Genomic DNA, 21200 nt, shown 5'->3' with positions numbered 1-21200 from the left:
AATAAACTTTTTTTTCTCGCTATTGAACACCAGATAGCTTATTTTGAGATTGTAACCAGTGCTTCTGGATACACCACAAAGAAAAACATTTTCCTTGTACCTATCATGTCAAGACACTTGATAATTTTCACTTCTAAACTCAAAAAAGTATAGGCCTAGTCCACTTATTCAACCCTCATACAACAAACCCACCATCCTTGGAATCAGCCTTGAACTTTGAATCTAGAACTTTAAATCTTTTTTTTTAATTTTTTCATTTTTCACACCATAAATCACATTGGCCATGATACACACTTTTTCCTTTTCACACATATACAGTGACATTTTCTCCCCCCCCTCCCTCCTCCCAACCCAGCCCCCCACCCCCCCCTCCCATCCATTTAAGGTATACCATCTAGGATACATTAAACCAGTCAGACAATGTTGTCACTCAACAAAAATACACCAGAAATTCTACTGAGTCCATTCTTTTCTGTCCTTCTCCTTCCATCAACTTAGGTAATGATTGTCCCCGGTAGGTTTTCGTTATTGTATTTAATGTAAGGCTCCCATATTTGTTCGAATATTTCAATATTATTTCTTAAACTATATGTTATTTTTTCTAATGGAATACATTTATTCATTTCTATATACCATTGTTGTATTTTCAAATTACCTTCCAATTTCCAGGTTGACATAATACATTTTTTTGCTATGGCTAGAGCTATCTTAACAAATCTTTTTTGTGCATCCTCCAAATCAATTCCAAATTCTTTGTTTTTTATGTTACTTAGGAGAAAGATCTCTGGATTCTTTGGTATATTGTTTTCTGTTATTTTATTTAATATCTGATTGAGATCTTCCCAAAATTTTTCTACTTTCTCACATGTCCAGATTGCATGAATTGTTGTTCCCATTTCTTTTTTTACATCGAAAACATCTATCAGATACTGTTGGGTCCCATTTATTTAACTTTTGAGGTGTAATGTATAGTCTGTGTATCCAGTTATATTGTATCATACGTAGCCTCGTATTTATTGTATTTCTCATCGTTCCAGAACATAATTTCTACCATGTTTCCTTTTTTATCTTTATATTTAAATCTTGTTCCCATTTTTGTTTAGTTTTACCATTTGTTTCCTCATTCTCCTTTTCTTGCAGTTTAATATACATATTTGTTATAAATCTTTTGATTATCATTGTATCTGTAATCACATATTCAAGGTTACTTGCCTCTGGCAAACTCAAACTACTTCCTAATTTATCCTTCAAGTAGGATCTCAATTGGTAATATGCCAGCGCTGTATCTTGAGTTATATTGTACTTATCTTTCATTTGTTCAAAGGATAAGAATCTATTTCCTAAAAAACAATTTTCTATTCTTTTAATCCCTTTTTTTCCCCATTCTCTAAAGGAAAGGTTATCTATTGTAAAAGGGAGTAACTTGTTTTGCGTCAATATTAGTTTTGGTAATTGATAATTTGTTTTATTTCTTTCTACATGAATCTTCTGCCAAATATTGAGGAGATGATGTAATACTGGAGAACTTCTATGTTGTACCAATTTTTCATCCCATTTATATAATATGTGTTCAGGTATCTTTTCCCCTATTTTATCTAATTCTAATCTCGTCCAGTCTGGCTTTTCCCTTGTTTGATAAAAATCTGATAGGTATCTTAATTGTGCGGCTCTATAATAATTTTTAAAGTTTGGCAGTTGTAAGCCTCCTTGTTTATACCATTCTGTTAATTTATCTAGTGCTATCCTCGGTTTCCCCCCTCTCCATAAAAATTTCCTTATTATTTCCTTTAACTCCTTGAAGAATTTTTCTGTCAGTTGTATTGGCAATGCCTGAAATAAGTATATCCTTGGAAAAATGTTCATTTTAATACAGTTTATCCTTCCTATTAGTGTTAGTGGTAAATCTTTCCAATGCTCTAAATCGTCCTGTAATTTTTTCATTAGTGGATAATAATTGAGTTTATATAGTTGGCCGAGATTTTTGTTTATTTGTACACCTAGGTATCTTATTGCTTGCATTTGCCATCTAAATGGAGATTCCTTCTTAAATTTTGAGAAATCCGCATTATTCATAGGCATTGCTTCACTTTTATTTACATTTATCTTGTAACCCGACACTTCTCCATATTCCTTCAATTTCTTATATAATTCTTTTATTGATAGTTCTGGTTCTGTTAAGTACACTATAACATCATCCGCAAATAGACTGATTTTATATTCCTTGTCTTTTATTTTTATTCCTTTTATATTATTATCTATTCTTATCAATTCTGCTAGTGGTTCTATAGCTAACGCAAACAATAAAGGTGATAGTGGGCATCCCTGCCGTGTTGACCTGCTTAAGTTAAATTGCTTTGATACATGTCCATTTACTGTCACTTTCGCTAACGGTCCCTTATATAATGCTTTAATCCAATTAATATACTTCTCCGGTAAACTGAATTTTTGCAATACTTTGAACAAATAATTCCATTCTACTCTGTCAAAGGCCTTCTCTACGTCTAAAGCAACTGCTACTGTAGGTGCTTTATTTCCTTCTACTGCATGAATTAAGTTAATAAATTTACAAATATTGTCTGTTGTGCGTCTTTTTTTGATAAATCCAGTTTGGACTAAATTTACCATTTTTGGTACATGCTCTGCTAATCTGTTTGCTAATAGTTTAGCTATTATCTTATAATCTGTGTTAAGTAAAGATATTGGTCGATATGACGCTGGTGAGAGTGGATCTTTCCCTTGCTTTAGTATTACTGTAATTATTGCTGTTTTACATGAATCTGGTAAGCTTTGTGTTTCATCAATCTGGTTGATTACATCCAGGAGGGGCGGAATTAATAAGTCTTTAAATGTTTTGTAGAATTCTATTGGGAATCCATCCTCTCCTGGTGTCTTATTATTTGGTAATTTTTTTATTATCTCTTGTATTTCTACTATTCCAAATGGCTCTGTTAATTTATTTTGTTCCTCTATTTGTAGTTTTGGTAGTTCAATTTTAGTCAGAAATTCATCTATTTTCCCTTCTTTCCCTTCGTTTTCAGTTCGGTATAATTGTTCATAGAATTCTCTAAAGTTTTCCTTAATTTCTTTTGGATTATATGTAATTTGTTTGTCTTTTTTCCTTGATGCCAATACCATTTTCTTAGCTTGTTCTGTCTTAAGCTGTCATGCTAGGATTTTGTGCGTTTTTTCACCCAGTTCATAATATTTCTGTTTTGTCTTCATTATATTCTTCTCCATCTTATATGTTTGTAGTGTTTCATATTTTATTTTTTTTATCCGCCAATTCTCTTCTTTTAGTTGTATCTTCCTTCATTGCTAATTTTTTTTTCTATATTTACTATTTCCCTTTACAACTGCTCTGTTTCCTGATTATAGTCCTTCTTCATCTTAGTTACATAACTTATTATTTGCCCTCTAATGAATGCTTTCATTGCATCCCATAGTATAAACTTATCTTCCACTGATTCCGTATTTATTTCAAAATACATTTTTATTTGTTTTTCAATAAATTCTCTAAAATCCTGCCTTTTAAGTAACATGGGGTTTAATCTCCATCTATACATTCTTGGAGGGATGTCCTCTAGCTTTACTGTCAATATTAAGGGTGAATGGTCCGATAGTATTCTAGCTTTATATTCTGTTTTTCTTACTCTATCTTGCATACTAGCTGATAACAAAAATAGGTCTATTCTTGAGTATGTTTTATGTCTAGCCGAGTAATATGAATATTCCTTTTCTTTTGGGTGTTGTTTCCTCCATATATCCAAAAGTTGCATTTCTTCCATTGATTTAATTATAAATTTGGTTACTTTGTTCTTTCTGTTAATTTTTTTCCCAGTTTTATCCATATTTGAATCCAAATTCAGGTTGAAATCCCCTCCTATTAATATGTTCCCTTGCGTATTTGCTACCTTCAAAAAGATATCTTGCATAAACTTTTGATCTTCTTCGTTAGGTGAATATACATTGAGTAGATTCCAAAACTCCGAATATATCTGACATTTTATCATTACATATCTCCCTGCTGGATCTATTATTTCCTCTTCTATTTTAAATGGCACATTTTTACTAATTAATATAGCTACTCCTCTTGCTTTTGAATTATACGATGCTGCTGTTACATGTCCTACCCAATCTCTCTTTAATTTCATGTGCTCCAATTCAGTTAAGTGTGTTTCTTGCACAAATGCTATATCAATTTTTTCTTTTTTCAGTAAATTTAGCAGTTTCTTCCTTTTAATTTGGTTATGTATTCCATTAATATTTAAAGTCATATAGTTCAACGTAGCCATTTTATACTTTGTTTATCTTCCCTTTCCGTTTTTCCATCATTACCTTTCCTCCTTTTCCATTTCTGTTTTCTTATTTTAAACCCTTTATAAGACAACATTCCTAAAACATCAAACATTTTCCTTATTCTCCTATTTAAAACTTCTTTAGCCCCAATCTCCCCTTCCCCTCCTGAGTTGTCCTTTATCCCTTGTCGGACAACCACATCTCCCCTCTCCATTTGGATTTGCGAATTCACTCGCAAGTGCCAGCTGATTTTGCAGTGACCGCAACTCCTCCCCACCCAGCCCCTCCCAGAAAAGATTTCACTTTTCATATGTAACAAAGGTCACTCTTTTAGTTCCCTCCTTATTCCCTCTATTCCATTTCCTTCCTTTATTAATTCTTGTCTATACTATCTATATTTTCCTCTAAATACGGATACATTCATGTATGCACATTATACATATACACACATATACCTCTTTACCCACATACATATAAATCGTGGTCATTTTTACTCTCATTACACGTCTTCTTCCCTCAGTCTATTTTGTAATTGTTCTGCAAATTTTCGTGCTTCTTCTGGATCCGAGAATAGTCTGTTTTGTTGTCCTGGAATAAATATTTTCAATACCGCTGGATGCTTTAGTATAAATTTATACCCTTTCTTCCATAAAATCGCCTTTGCTGTATTGAACTCCTTTCTCTTCTTCAGGAGTTCAAAACTTATATCTGGATAAATGAAGATTTTTTGCCCTTTGTACTCCAGTGGCTTTTTGCCCTCTCTTACTTTTTCCATTGTCTTCTCCAGTACCTTTTCTCTTGTAGTATATCTTAGGAATTTTACTAAAATAGATCTTGGTTTTTGTTGTGGTTGTGGTTTAAAGGCCAATGCTCTATGTGCCCTTTCTATTTCCATTTCTTGCTGTAGTTCTGGACATCCTAGGATCCTAGGGATCCAATCTTTTATAAACTCTCTCATATTCTTGCCTTCTTCATCTTCCTTAAGACCCACTATCTTTATGTTATTTCTTCTGTTATAATTTTCCATTATATCTATTTTCTGAGCTAACAGTTCTTGTGTCTCTATAACTTTTTTATTAGATTCCTCTAATTTCTTTTTTAAGTCCTCTACCTCCATTTCTACTGCTGCTTCCCGCTCTTCCATCTTGTCCATTTTCTTTCCCATTTCTGTTAAGGTCATATCTATTTTATTCATTTTCTCTTCTGTGTTGTTTATTCTTCTTCTTAAATCATTAAATTCCTGTGTTTGCCATTCTTTAAATGACTCCATGTATTCTTTAATAAGAGAAAGTATATCCTTTATCTTGCCTTTCCCTTCTTCTATTTCACTGTACTCTTCCTCTTCCTCTTCTTCTTCCTCTGGGTTGGCCATCTGTTGTTTCTTTGTTGCCCTTTTCTTCTCTTCTTTCTTGTTTTCATTGTCTCCTGTGTTCTCCTCTTGCTGCAGGTGTTCTGCAGCTGTCGTTGCCGGCTGTGGAGATCGACTCCCCAGCTGGTCACCCCTCCCGTCGGTGTGTTTTTTTGCATGCGCACTTTTACTCGGCTCAGCGAGCCATTTTTGTAGTCCACTTTCTACCAACCTGAGGGAGCGGGTTTCTCTCTCCACCGCGGGCCTCTTCGAACAGGTAAGGCCTTCTCCTTCTTCCTCCGTTGTCTTCTCTTCCTCTCTTCTTACCGTTAATTTTGATTTTTCTTTTTTTGTCGCCATCTTCTTTCCACCTTTATACTCACTTTTCTTTAATTTTTATTTCTGTGCCTTTGTGTTTTCTTTGTTTTTTCCGACTTTTCTGGAGAGGGCTGGAGTTCACCGTCCGGCCACTACTCCATCATGTGACTCCTCCCTAGAACTTTAAATCTTGAAGCTTAAATCTCTGTTGAACATTATCAATCACAAGTATATGTTTCCTCAGGTAAGGAAGCCAGTGGACAATATTCTAGATACAGTCTCTTCAGGTCCCTACATCTCAAATCCTCATACAATCTACTGTTATTGCCTCCTGTTCCTGCATGTTAACATTGTGATTTATGTATACCCATATCTCCTTGAGCAACACCTTGTAAACTCTCACCATTGAAAAAATACTCCTTTGCTATTGAGCTACTGAACTGCATGATTTCACATTATCGACACTATCTTGCTCTCAAAAACAGCAAGACTAAGGAAGTTATTGTGGACTTCAGGAAGGGGAGTCCTAGAGAACACACACTTATTTTTATTGGTGGGACAATGGTGAAGAGAGTTAACATCTTCCAGTTCCCAGGAATCCACACATTTGAGGACCTCTTTCGGAGCAACCGTGAAGGCAGCATATCAAAATTACTTCTTTCTAAGTAGTCTGAGGAAATTTGAAATGTTGTCAAATACTTTAATCAAACTTCTAAAGATGCACTGTGGAAAGTATGCTGACTGGTTGCATCACTGCCTAGCTTGGAAACATGTGCCCAGGAATGCTGATGGCTGTAAAAAGTCGCGAAGTCCATCATGGGCACTGACCTCCTGTCCAATGAAGGCATCGATGTGAGGCACTCTCTCTAGAAGAGAGCCAACAAGAGGTCATGTGATACAACAGGGTTAGGAAGCAAGAACGTGACTCTCACAGGAAAGTGATTAAAAAGAGCTAATAAGTTTTAAAATACAACCTTGAAGAAAAAGATCTATCTGAATACTTCAAGAATGTCACCAAAGAGCAACAAACCTGTTGCAAGGTTTTCCAGAGTCCAACAAGCAGTCAAATGAGATCGGGACCAGAGGCCTGCTGGCTAGAAGAAACCTGGGGCTGGAGTTTGATCAGACCCTAGTATGAGTAGCTCGCCCATTGGGGTAACGGGAGGTACATCTCCACCACCTGTTGGCACAGCTAGTGCTTTTGGTATTACAAGCAGAATCTAACCGTCGCAACAGGACGCAGAAGAGGAGAATGAAGTCATAACTCACTGGACGGTGATAACAGTGCAAAGAAAGAAGAACAACACTCTATACAGAAGAAAGTTATAGGGTTTGGTAAAGGTAAACAACCAAAAGGCTCATAGAGCACTAAATGTACTCTTGAAGAGCTAATGAGAGAATTGAGAGAACTGAGAATTTCAAATAAAAAAAAGAACAAGTATCTTAAGGTTGTGAACAATATGCAAATTGCCATGGGTAACCTGGATGCAAGAGTTAAGACTGTAGAAGATGGAATACAAGATATAACGGAAAGAATGGAAAAAGTAGAGTATGAAATGGATGCACGGGCCACTGAAAGGAACAAAATGTGGGAAAAATTGGATGCACTAGAAAATGTTAGTGGAAGGAAAAATATTGTGATTGTTGGACTTAAAGAAAGTACGGAAGGTCCAGATCCTATTAATTTCTTCCAAGAATGGATACACAGAATGCTGGGAGCAGAAAAGGTAGGACAAAATTTTGAAATTGAAAGGGCACATAGATCCCTTATACCACGACCAGCATATCAAAAACCATGTTCTATATTCATTAAATACTTAAGGCATCAAGACAGGAAAAAGATACTGGCTGCAATGGCAAAACGAGCAATAGAGAGAGGAGGTCTGCTGGAATATGAAGGAAATAGAGTATTCTTCTATCCAGATACAAATGCAGAACTGTTGAAGTGAAAACAAGAATTCAATCCAGTTAAAAAAATCTCTCTGACAAAGTCTACAAGTTTGTGTTGAGACATCCAGCAACTTTGAAAATCATTCTGCCAGATGGTGGAAATAATTTTTTTCAGACTTTAAACTTACAGCAGAGTTTGTGGAAACATTGCAGAATGTTAGACCAGTGGAGTGATTAATTAATGACAATTGTATTTTTCTGTTTTATTTAGATATTACTCTTGTATAAAAAGATTCAGTAATCATTATATGGAGAATTTTCCAGGGGATGTGGTTGGGGTGATGAGAACCTGATCCCTGTCATATCATATGTAATGTGTGGCTTTTGCCACAACCCATAAAATGAAGGGAAGGTAACATTGTATACTATATTAGTTTAAATATTATGGATGCAGTATACATTATGTAAGTTTATTTTAACTATATTCTTTTTTTTCTACGGTTTGCTGGAGGGTGTGCATCTCACCATGGAAGAAAAAGAATAAGCAACTTTTGGAGAAGGCATGTGGAGAGAGAGATAATATGGGAGCATAAAGAGAGTATAATGTGCTTTTGTAGAGATGAAAAATACAGTTAAATTTTAATGTTAATTGTTTGAATAGGTCAGAGAAGAGAAGGAGTGTTAGCACATTTTTTAAAAATGGGAGTTGATCTAACATATACAAGAAACTCATTTTGTTGAAAAAGAGCATCAAAAACTAAAAAGAGACTGGGTTAGCCATGTATTTCCCTCCTTGTTCAATTCAAAAGCAAGAGGTGTGATCTTGATACAGAAAAACTTTCCAGTTAGTAGTAATACATCCAGCAGATAGGTATGTAATAGTGCACTGTCAAATATATTCTGAATCCTGGACCCTTATGAATCTATATGCACCAAATCTTGATGATGAGAAATTCATCCACGAAACATTTCTTAATTTGGCAGATGCCTATGAAAATATTTTAGTGGGAGGAGATTTCAATTTTTGTCTGGGCCCAATTCCAGATAGATCAACAAGGGCAGTGATAGGGGCAAAAGCCAGTTTGAAAATAATAAGAGCTGAACTTAGTGGACACCTGAAGAAGGATTCATCCAAGAGAAAGAGATTATTCTCATTCTGTACTTCACTTTGCATCGTTGCCCTAGAAAACGCATCAGCTAACACAATAAGTTTCCCTGGTGCTTACACCAGTTCAAACATTGTAGCTTCATTATCAGTTTTTGGATTCTTGGCGACATTTCACTGAGATTTTTTCTTGATTATTGCTATTAAAGGCTTGTGGTCTGTCTTTGCAAAAAATGTTGGTAGACCATACTGTGGAATTTCTCGAGTCCGTAGACCAGACCTAAACACTATCTCAATCTGTGCATATCGACAATCAGATGCTGCCATTGTCTTTGATGTGTATGCTATTGATTTCCAATCTTCTTTTATAGCCTAAAGTAGTACAGCATCTGTTCCATCTTTTGAAGCATCTGTGGACATTTTCATCTTTCTGGATGCGTCAAAGAACATCAAAAGTACCGGTTCGGTAGTTAGAATGGTCTTCAGTCATCCCCATTCTTCCTCCTGGTTCTCGGTTTTGGAAGACAGGGTTGGTGTAAATTTACTAATGAAATTGATCATTCCCAGCACTCTCAATATGCCTTTATTGTCAGTGTGTCTGGGCATCTCTAAAATTGCTTTCACCTTGTTCTTGTTTGGTTCTATAGCTTCCTCTGACAGTTTATCTCACAGAAAGGTGATTTCTTTCACACCAAACTGATACTTTTCTCTGTTTAACTTTAATCCATGCTTCTGGATGCATTGTAGCACTTTGATGAGCCTCTCGTTGTGTTGTTTGTGTGGATCCCCATAGGATCCTGTCATCCATGTACACATACCCCATTTATGTCTTCTATAATGAGCTCCATTGTCCGGTGGAACACTTCCAGAGCTGAGGAAATTCCAAAAGGCATCCTCAGATAGGAGTGTTTGCCAAACAGTGCATTAAATGTACAGTATTTTGTGCTGTCATCATGCTGTTTTATTTTCCAGAAGCTCTGATAGCATTCAATTAAGTGAAAAACTTTTCACCGGCCATCTCACATAATGTTCCCTCTTTCAATTGGAATTCAAATCTTTTGGGTCACCATCCTTTTTGACATACCCCATTGAATTCAAGTGGGCTCCTCCACTTGCTTTATGACCCCTAGTGCCATCATTCAGTTGAATTCCTGCTTGAACTTTTCTTTCAGTGATGCTGGCACCTGCCTCGGGGCACGCACTACTGGCTGTGCGTCCTCTTTTAACTGTATCTCGAACTTCAAGCCCTTGAAGATGTTAGGAAATTGATCCAGTATTTCCTCTACGCTGTTCTGTGTATGGTCACTGTTAATGTGATTCTCCTTCTTGACTAGGTTTAAATTTTCACATGCTTTATCAGCAAGCAGTGAATAATGTCCATTTGGCCGACTGTAAACCTGAGGTGGTGCTCTTTATCTTAAACTTTCACGTTGAGTTTACAAGTACCTTTTGTGTCGATGATCTTTCCATTGTGGGCTTTGAGCAGTACAGGATTTGCATGGATGTATAGCTTCATCTTCATTGTCCTGATGTCATGCTCAGAGATCAAATTAACCTTTGCCCCTGTGTCTAACTTGAAAGGAATATTTGTTCCATTTGTATGCAATAACACAGTCCATTTATCCTGCTTGACACTGTTCACTTCCTGCACTACCATGCCCATGAAAAGATTCACAGAGCTGTTTCTTCTATAGTGTGTAGTGTCTTCTATATTGTCTTCTATAGTGTGTACGCTTTTATTTCTTTGTAGATTCCCTTTGGAAAAACATTGGTTTGCATAGAGATTCTGCCCTTTGCAATTGTTACAGACTTTTCCATAACCTGGGCATTACTTTGGTGCATGCTTAGTGCCCCATCGCTTACAATTGAATGTCTCCATCTTTTTGTTGATTCCTGTATCTCATTTTTGTTTGTGTGTGTGTCCAGACACTGTGACTACAACTATGTCTTCATTTTCACTGGCTTTTACACGATCAGGAAACTTTTTTGCATTCTAGAGCTAGTTCACTGGTGTGGCATACCTTCACAGCTCCAGCTATGGTAAGATCTGTCACTTGCAGAAACCTCTCTCTCACTTGCTTATCATTAATTCTGAACACAATTTGATTACAGATCATTGAATCTTGCAGCGATGTAAAACTGTATGTTCTTGCTTTTAATTTTAAGTCTGTTAAAAAAATCATCAAAGCTGCGTGCGCAAGTGAAATACATACCTCTCGAATCTTGCATTTTTCTTTGGTGAACAGTGTTCATCAAACATCTTGATAACCTTGTCGCATTTGCCCTGGTCTTCTGCCTCAGCAAAAACAAATGTGTTGAAAACCTCTAGAGCTTGAGGTCCAGCCATGGTAAGTAGCAGTGTAATCTTCTGTGTATTCAATGCATTATTGATTCCAATGGCATGTTGGTACAGCATAAAGCTTTTTTTAAAAACAGCCTCCACTCATGGTCGACATTTTCAGTCTGTTTTATAGCATTAGGAGTTTTTAAACTCTATATTTTCACTGCTGATATCGACTGTTACTCACTATGCACAAGGTGTGTTTCTTTTCTTTCACATGCACACAGCAGAACTTGGCTGTTTCTTCCTCTCCTGGAACCATGTGATGTTTCTTCTATTACAATAAAGAAACTTGGGTTCTTTTTTTAAACACCTAGATTTATTAACTAAGCATACAGCACGAAGGATAGATCATACACATGCCAGACCTCATATGGAGGCATCCATCTTGAATCTACCCAAGATGCAACAGCATTCCCAAGATGCAAAATTCCCCAAATGCTACACACTGTCTCTTTCTCCTCCTGGTGGTAGCACTCTATCCCTACACTATTCACTTGTCCATTGACTCTGGAAGGCTTTCTGAATCCTCCTCATGACCTACCAACCCAGCCATCTTAATATAATCAGCATATGACATTTATCTTCTCATCCACGTTGTTGTATAGATGGGGCTCCAGCATTTTATATGGTGACATTTCATCTGTCAAAGCTTCTAAATCTGGTAATTATTTGTTTACTTCTATTCTATTGTAAAAATGTAGCCTGAAGGAAAACATTTGGACAGAATATACATTTTTACCATTTTCTTCCTGACTTTGGTTAAGTCTCCAAATTTTGCATTTAAAAAATATTTGAGAAAATTAATTTCAGTCAATTGTACGGTCTGGGAGGAGGAGTCACGTGATGGAGTAGTGGCCGGACGGTGAACTCCAGCCCTCTCCAGAAAAGTCGGGAAAAACAAGAGAAAATACAAAGGCACAGAAATAAAAGTTAAAGAAAAGTGAGTATAAAGGTGGAAAGAAGATGGCGACAAAAAAAGAAAAATCAAAATCAACGGTAAGAAGAGAGGAAGAGAAGACAACGGAGGAAGAAGGAGAAGGCCTTACCTGTCCGAAGAGGCCCGCTGTGGAGAGAGAACCCCGTTTCCTCAGGTCGGTAGAAATAGGACTACAAAAATGGCTTGCAGAGCCGAGTAAAAGTGCGCAACCGCGCATGAAAAAAAACACACCGACAGGAGGGGGGACCAGCTGGGGAGTCGATCTCCACAGCCGGCAACGACAGCTGCAGAACACCTGCAGCAAGAAGAGACCACAGAAGACAATGAAAGCAAGAAAGAAGAGAAGAAAAGGGCAACAAAGAAACAACAGATGGCCAACCCAGAGGAAGAAGAAGAGGAAGAGTACAGTGAAATAGAAGAAGGGAAAGGCAAGGTAAAGGATATACTTTCTCTTGTTAGAGGATACATGGAGTCATTTAAAGAATGGCAAACACAGGAATTTAATGATTTAAGAAGAAGAATAAACAACACAGAAGAGAAAATGAATAAAATAGATATGACCTTAACAGAAATGGGAAAGAAAATGGACAAAATGGAAGAGCGGGCAGTAGCAGCAGAAATGGAGGTAGAAGACTTAAAAAAGAAATTGGAGGAATCTAATAAAAAAACTAAAGAGACACAAGAACTACTAGCTCAAAAAATAGATATAATGGAAAATTATAACAGAAGAAATAACATAAAGATAGTGGGCCTTAAGGAAGATGAAGAAGGCAAGAATATGAGGGAGTTTATAAAAGATTGGATCCCTAAGACCCTAGGATGTCCAGAACTACAGCAAGAAATGGAAATAGAAAGGGCACATAGAGCATTGGCCTCTAAACCACAACCACAACAAAAACCAAGATCTATTTTAGTAAAATTCCTAAGATATACTACAAGAGAAAAGGTACTGGAGAAGACAATGGAAAAAGTAAGAGAGGGCAACAAACCACTGGAGTATAAAGGGCAAAAAATCTTCATTTATCCAGATATAAGTTTTGAACTCCTAAAGAAGAGAAAAGAGTTCAATACAGCAAAGGCGATTTTATGGAAGAAAGGGTATAAATTTATACTAAAGCATCCAGCGGTATTGAAAATATTTATTCCAGGACAACAAAACAGACTATTCTCGGATCCAGAAGAAGCACGAAAATTTGCAGAACAATTACAAAAATAGACTGAGGGATGAAGACGGGTAATGAGAGTAAAAATGATCACGATTGATATGTATGTGGGTAAAGACAAAAATAGACTGAGGGATGAAGACGGGTAATGAGAGTAAAAATGATCACGATTGATATGTATGCGGGTAAAGAGGTATAAGAGTGAATAGAGACAATGTGCATTCGTGAATGTATCTGTACTTAGAGGAAAATATAGATAGTATAGACAAGAATTAATAAGGGAAGGTAATGGAATAGAGAGAATAAGGAGGGAATTAAAAGAGTGACCTTTGTGACATATGAAAAGTGAAATCTTTTCTGGGGGGGGCTGGGTGGGGAGGAGTTGCGGTCACTGCAAAATCAGTTGACGCTTGCGAGTGGATTCGCAAACCCAAATGGAGAGGGGAGATGTGGTTGTCCGACAAGGGATAAAGGACAACTCAGGAGGGGAAGGGGAGATTGGGGATAAAGAAGATATAAATAGGAGAATAAGGAAAATGTTGGATGTTGTAGGAATGTTGTCTTATAAAGAGTTGAAAATAAGAAAACAGAAATGGAAAAGGAGGAAAGGTAATGATGGAAAAACGGTAAGAGAAGATAAACAAAATATAAAATGGCTACGCTGAACTATATGACTTTAAATATTAATGGAATACATAACCAAATTAAAAGGAAGAAACTACTAAATTTACTGAAAAAGAAAAAAATTGATATAGCATTTGTCCAAGAAACACACTTAACTGAATTGGAGCACAAGAAATTAAAGAGAGATTGGGTAGGACTTGTAACAGCAGCATCGTACAATTCAAAAGCAAGAGGAGTGGCTATATTAATTAGTAAAAATGTGCCATTTAAAATAGAAGAGGAAATAATAGATCCAGCAGGGAGATATGTTATGATAAAATGTCAGATATATTCGGAGTTTTGGAATCTACTTAATGTATATTCACCTAACGAAGAAGATCAAAAGTTTATGCAAGATATCTTTTTGAAGGTAGCTAATACGCAAGGGAACATACTAATAGGAGGGGATTTCAACCTGAATTTGGATCCAAATATGGATAAAACGGGGAAAAAAATTAACAGGAAGAACAAAGTAACCAAATTTATAATTAAATCAATGCAAGAAATGAAACTTTTGGATATACGGAGGAAACAAAACCCAAAAGAAAAGGAATACTCATACTACTCGGCTAGACATAAAACATACTCAAGAATAGACCTATTTTTGTTATCAGCTAGTATGCAGGATAGAGTAAGAAAAACAGAATATAAAGCGAGAATGCTATCAGACCATTCACCCTTAATATTGACAGTAAAGCTAGAGGACATCCCTCCAAGAATGTATAGATGGAGATTAAACCCCATGCTACTTAAAAGACAGGATTTTAGAGAATTTATTGAAAAACAATTAAAAATGTATTTTGAAGTAAATACGGAATCAGTGGAAGATAAGTTTATACTATGGGACGCAATGAAAGCATTCATTAGAGGGCAAATAATAAGTTATGTAACCAAGATGAAGAAGGACTATAATCAGGAAACAGAGCAGTTGGAAAGGGAAATAGTAAACATAGAAAAAAAATTAGCAATGAAGGAAGATACAACTAAAAGAAGAGAATTGGCAGATAAAAAAATAAAATATGAAACATTACAAACATATAAGGTAGAGAAGAATATAATGAAGACAAAACAGAAATATTATGAACTAGGTGAAAAAACGCACAAAATCCTAGCATGGCAGCTTAAGACAGAGCAAGCTAAGAAAATGGTATTGGCATCAAGGAAAAAAGACAAACAAATTACATATAATCCAAAAGAAATTAAGGAAAACTTTAGAGAATTCTATGAACAATTATACCGAACTGAAAACGAAGGGAAAGAAGGGAAAATAGATGAATTTCTGACTAAAATTGAACTACCAAAACTACAAATAGAGGAACAAAATAAATTAACAGAACCATTTGGAACAGTAGAAATACAAGAGATAATAAAAAAATTACCAAATAATAAGACACCAGGAGAGGATGGATTTCCAATAGAATTCTACAAAACATTTAAAGACTTATTAATACCGCCCCTCCTGGATGTAATCAACCAGATTGATGAGACACAAAACTTACCAGATTCATGTAAAACAGCAATAATTACAGTAATTGTACGGTCTGGTCTTTTGATTGCTTTGCACCTAGCAATTTTCTAATTCCACTCATCTGCATGATGTCAACAGAGGAGCAATGGCCAAATTCAGTTCTAGCATAATCTTTAACCATATTTATCTAAGTTACTCATTTAACTCAGTTAAGCGGCAAATGTTCAAAGGTTCAAAGCAATATTTAAAAGGACAGACAATTTCTCCTGCTATTTTATCAAATCTTTCTGTAAAACAATCTGAACCAAATTGAGTTCTGTGTCACCATATCACTAGATAGGAAACTAACAAAGTGTAGAGGATAGAAGTGCTGGGAATACAATCTGCAAACAGAAAATCATATCCTAATCATTAGATGAGAATTGAGTAAAAAATCAAATATGAGGCAGCTAAAACTTTATCCATTAGACTTTTCAGGGAGCTACTCTCTTATTACCATGCTTTGCCATAATGTCTGTGCAGGCATTTTTCCCTTGGTTTTCAGGGACTGATCATCCAAATTCAGTTACAGTGAAAAGCAGAATGGAAGCTGGTTTTATATGTTTGCATACTGTGTTCATTTGTTTGATGCTGTGTAATTCTGGCCAGCATCTCTTCAGTTGATTTTCTGAGGTTACCCTGTATTCATCTTCTGATGTTTGAGACTAAGCTGACTCATTAGTTGCTTCCTGCTGAGCAGCTGAGCTCGTTGTCTGTGCAGAAAATACTCTAGGATAGCAATTTTTAAAAAAAATCTAGCCATGCATTATTACTCAATGAAATTGTTTAAATGATCACACATTATTTCTCATTCTACTGAATGAAAATATAAGCAGGCACAATATAAGACAGAGTTCATGATGCATAAATATTGCAAAAGTATCTTCATAAACTTTGACTCCATTAGTGTAAAATCTAAAGGTTTTCCAATACAGTTCCAAACTCTTTTATTTGGCCAGAAAGTATTAAGAATGATTTTATTTTATTTACTCCATGAGCCATTCTTTTCCTATAGGATGTGCACTTATTAATAAATTACAATGTTCATTTATTTTGCACTTTGTTTGCTGATTGTGGTAAATGTATCATTCTTTAACCAATGCAGATAATGAATGTTGTCGTGAACACTCAAACTGTAATTTAATAAAGTGTTTTCAAAGATATTAAAAAATAAGTGGATACTATTCGTTTAAGGGCTCAAGTAATAAGTGTATTTTAAATCAAATACAACTCTACCCAAACACTTGGCAGTCATGTCAAAATTATATTTGCAAATCTACTCTAACTAGTCAGTAAAATTGTTAATTTTACATTTTTAAATTTAGACATACAACACGGTAATGGACCCATCCATCCCTCGAGCCCGCCAAAGTATCTGAATTAACCTATGACCCTGGTACATTTTTTGAAGGGTGGGAGGAAACCGGAGCACCCAGAATGGGGAGAATGTACAAATACCTTACAGACAACATCGTATTTGAACCCACGTCACTGGCGCTATAATAGCATTGTGCTAACCGCTCCGCTAATTGTGCCACCCATCATGGATTTCATTCCAAAAGATTGCAGGTAAGTTCAAATTTAACTTTATTTTCACAAAATATCCAAGACAATGAGAAAAGCTCTTTTGCTACCAGACAAACGTGTGATCTCTAACAGTCATAATGTTATGTAAAAAACACAATTTCCAGAGAATAGAATTCCAATGCAAAGATCAAATATCACCAATCAAGGGCAGCATAATAGCACTGCTATGAGGTTCATGGTTGCAAGAGATTTATACAAAGTTATACTTTCAACTCAAATTTTAAATTATCAAATAAAAAAGTTAATTGTCAACTGTATTCCTTCTCTACATTCCTTCGAGACGTCCCAAAAAATTCCAAATTTTGGAACAGAATTAGGCCACTCAGCCCATCAAGTCTACTCAGCCATTCAAATCATGGTTGATGTAATTTTCCTTTCAATCCCATTTGCTTGGCTTCTCCCCATAACCTTTGATTCTCTTAATGATCAAGAACATATCAACCTATGCTTTAAATATATCCAATGACTTGGCTTGCACAGACACATATGGCCACAAATTCCAAAGATTCACAACCCTTCAAATAAAGAAATCTCTCTGTTCTAAAGGGACATCCTTTTATTGTGCAGCTGTGCCCTCTGGTCCCAGACTTTTCCACAACTAGAAACATCTTCTCTACATCCAATATTCAGAATGTTTCAATGAGATATTCCCTCATTTTTCTAAACTCCAACAAGTAACGGCCCAGACCCAGAGCCATCAAAAGCTTCTCATATATAAACCTTCTCATCCTGGGATCATTCTCATAAACCTTCTAGGACACTCTCCAATGCTGGCACATTCTTCCCTAAATATGGGGCCCAAAACTGCTCGCAATACTCCACATGTATTCTGACCAATGCTTTGCAAAACCTCAGCATTACATCTTTTCCTTTATATCCTAGTCTTCTCAAAATGAATCTGCCTTCTTTACTACTGACATTCTGCACTCTGACCCTATAGACTTCTGCTTTTTGAATCCTCTCCCCATTTAGAAAATAAATTATTTATTCTTTATTCCTTTTACCAAAGTGCTTGACCATACACTTTCCCACACTGTATCCCATCTTCCAGTTTCTTTTGCTTATTCTCTCAAACTATCCAAGTCCCTCTGCTGACTCTTGACTTCCTCAACACTACCTGCCCCTCCACCTATTTTCTTATGATCTGCAAACTTGGTCACAAAGACACCAATTTCATCATCTTAATCATTTACAGATGGGATGAAATTTAGCATACCCTACACTGATCCCTGTCATTAATCATGAGTAGCCAGCCAAAGACCCCTTTATTCACCCTTTGCCAACCACCACATTCAGCCGATCTTCTATCCATGCTAGTGCGTTTCCTGTTATACCATGGACTTCTATTCTGTTTTGCAGCCTCATGAGCAGCACCTTGTCAAAGCCTTCTGAAAACCTAACTGACCAATATTCACTGACATTCCTTTGTCAGTCCAGCTCATTACTTCCTCAAAAAAACTCAACATGTTTGTCAGACAAGATCTCCCCTGAAGGAAACCATGTGACTTCAGCCTATTTTATCTTATGCTTTCAAGTACTCCAAAGCCCATCCTTAATAATGGACTCAAAATCTTGCCAACCACCAAGAGTTAGACTAAGTAGCCTATAATTTCCTGTCTTTTGCATCTCTCCCTCTGGAACCATTTCCAGCTCTAGCCATTTCTAAAGATCACTGCTAATGCACTGACAGTGTCCTCAGCTTCCTCTTTCTGAACTCTGGGGTAGTCCATCCTGTCCAGGTTAGTTCTCCACCTTCAGCGCTTTTAGTATCCCAAGCACATTCTCCTTCGTAATAGTGACAACGCCAGTGATGTGCCAGAAATTTGGGAAGGCCAGAGAAGTGTGTGTAGTTGCTATTACTTGAAGGCTCTTCAATACTGATTCAAAATGCCTATTCAGTTCATCCGTCACTTCAGTTCTGAAGCTTTGGGGATAGACTTCAATTCTTTCTGATTGAGAAATGGTTGTGGGAGGCTAAGACTATAATAAACAGACAAGTGAATGAGAGACAGATTGAAAGAAAATGTAACGATAATTTCTGCTAACAAGTTCTGGTCTACCTGATGGATTAAGTAACAGGGCGCCAATGAATTTCTCACTGTTTGCCTAATGCTGTTCAAAGGTTTTTATTAGCATTTTTGACATTAATTATTTGTCATCTGGCCAGGAGCAGAACAAAATCAGGCAACTGAGAAGGGGCAGTGGGTGAGGAGTGGGGTAGGAAATTGGACACTGTTAATATTGAATGAAATGCGAAGATAGGATGTAGATCACAGGTAGAATGAACAAACTCATTACAAAGAGTACTGGATCAGAAATTGGGTCGCTGGTACACTAATAGTGTTACACTACTGCTATGCAAACCATGCCTCCCTTCTGTGCTGCCTGTCTCACTACATCCAGGTTATTACAAACAGATGCTAAATTGGTAATTATTTTGTTGGTTGTAACAATACTGCTAAAATAACACAAATACTTCAACACTCACATTCCAGAACATAATTCCAAGATACAAGTTGGGGAGCAGAAGACCTGTGTTCAAACACTTGGTTCACCTCAAAAACTGTGTCTTGGTTGGGATTAACAATTGAATTTCTGCAGTTCTGGGCATCTGAATTAAACTGGTAGCACCAGCAGTCACATAGAAACATAGAAGATAGGAGCAGGAGTAGGTCATTCGACCCTTCGAGCCTGCTCCGCCATTCAACGAGATCATGGCTGATTTTAAAGTTCAGTACCCCGTCCCCGCCTTCTCTCCGTAACCTTTAATAACCTTATACTGAAGAAATAGATCTAATTCCCTCTTAAATAGATTTAATGAACCTGCCTCTACTGCCCTCTGTGGCAATGAATTCCACAGATTCACCACCCTCTGGGTAAAGAAATTCCTCCTCATCTCGGTCCTAAATGGTTTGCCTATTATCCTCAAACCATGGCCCCGGGTTCTGGATTTTCCCATCATTGGAAACATCCCATCTGCATCCATTCTGTCCAGTCCTGCCAGAATTTTATGTCTCTATGAGATCCCCTCTCAATCTTCTAAACTCCACTGAGTACAATCCCAATTTGCGCAATCTTTCCTCATAAGTCATTCCTGCCATTCCAGGTATCAGCCTGGTGAATCGCCTCTGCACTCCCTCCATTGCAAGAACATCCTTCCTTAGATAAGGTGACCAAAACTGCACACAATACTCCAGGTGTGGTCTCACCAAGGCCCAGTACAGCTGCAGTAAGGTATCCTTGTTCCTATACTCAAACCCTCTTGATATGAAGGCCAACATACCATTTGCCTTTTTAACCACCTGCTGTACCTGCATGCTCGCCTTCAGAGACTGGTGTACAAGTACCCCTAGGTCTCTCTGCACTTCCCCATCTCTTAATCTATTGTCATTCAAATAGTAATCTGCCCTCCAGTTTGTATTACCAAAGTGGATAACCTCACATTTATCCACATTGTAGTGCATTTGCCATGTATCTGCCCAGTCCCTCAATTTATCCAAATCACACTGGAGCCTCCTGACCCCCTCTTCCGTGCACACAACCCCCCCTAGCTTAGTGTCATCTGCAAATTTGGAGATATTACATCCAATCCCCTCATCCAGATCATTAATGTAAATTGTGAACAGCTGGGGTCCCAGTACAGATCCTTGTGGCACCCCACTGGTCACCGCCTGCCACTCAGAAAACGAGCCATTTATCCCAACTCTCTGTCTTCTACCTGCCAGCCAGTTCTCAATCCACATCAATACTTTGCCCCCAATCCCATGAGCCTTGATTTTGTAAGCCACAAATGGCAAAACTCAAAAAGTTAGTGGAAAAAGGAGATATGGCTACACTTCACTAAATATTAAAACACTTACTTCACTCCATATCGATCCCGAAACATGATATGGTTTCTAAAAGTGCGATTTACATCAAGATCTATTTGTTTAATTTCTGATGAAAACTTTTGTGCTTGTATTTTCATTCTCTGTAATAGAAATGGACAATTGTAAAAAAAACTTAATTGTGTTGAATTTTCATAAAATGGTACAAAATATTT

The 21200-nt window shown here is 36.8% G+C and overlaps 1 protein-coding gene across 6 annotated transcripts in view; it reads right to left on the bottom strand.

Moving 5' to 3' along the window:
• LOC138744187 (USP6 N-terminal-like protein) overlaps nt 1–21200 on the bottom strand; it is a 190144-nt gene that overhangs the window by 102379 nt on the left and 66565 nt on the right. For 5 of the 6 annotated variants that reach the window (XM_069899988.1, XM_069899942.1, XM_069899952.1 and 2 more), the window contains one exon: nt 21019–21128. In XM_069899988.1, the coding sequence (XP_069756089.1) occupies nt 21019–21128 (110 nt within the window). Of the gene's footprint in view, nt 1–11170; nt 11676–21018; nt 21129–21200 lie in introns of those variants that run through there. The other variant, XM_069899980.1, reaches the window with a different exon arrangement.

The sequence above is a fragment of the Narcine bancroftii genome, chromosome 1 (assembly GCF_036971445.1).
Source record: "Narcine bancroftii isolate sNarBan1 chromosome 1, sNarBan1.hap1, whole genome shotgun sequence".
Lineage (NCBI taxonomy): Eukaryota > Metazoa > Chordata > Chondrichthyes > Torpediniformes > Narcinidae > Narcine > Narcine bancroftii.
Note: the sequence above shows the minus strand (reverse complement) of the source record. Positions and strands in the feature narration are given on the sequence as shown.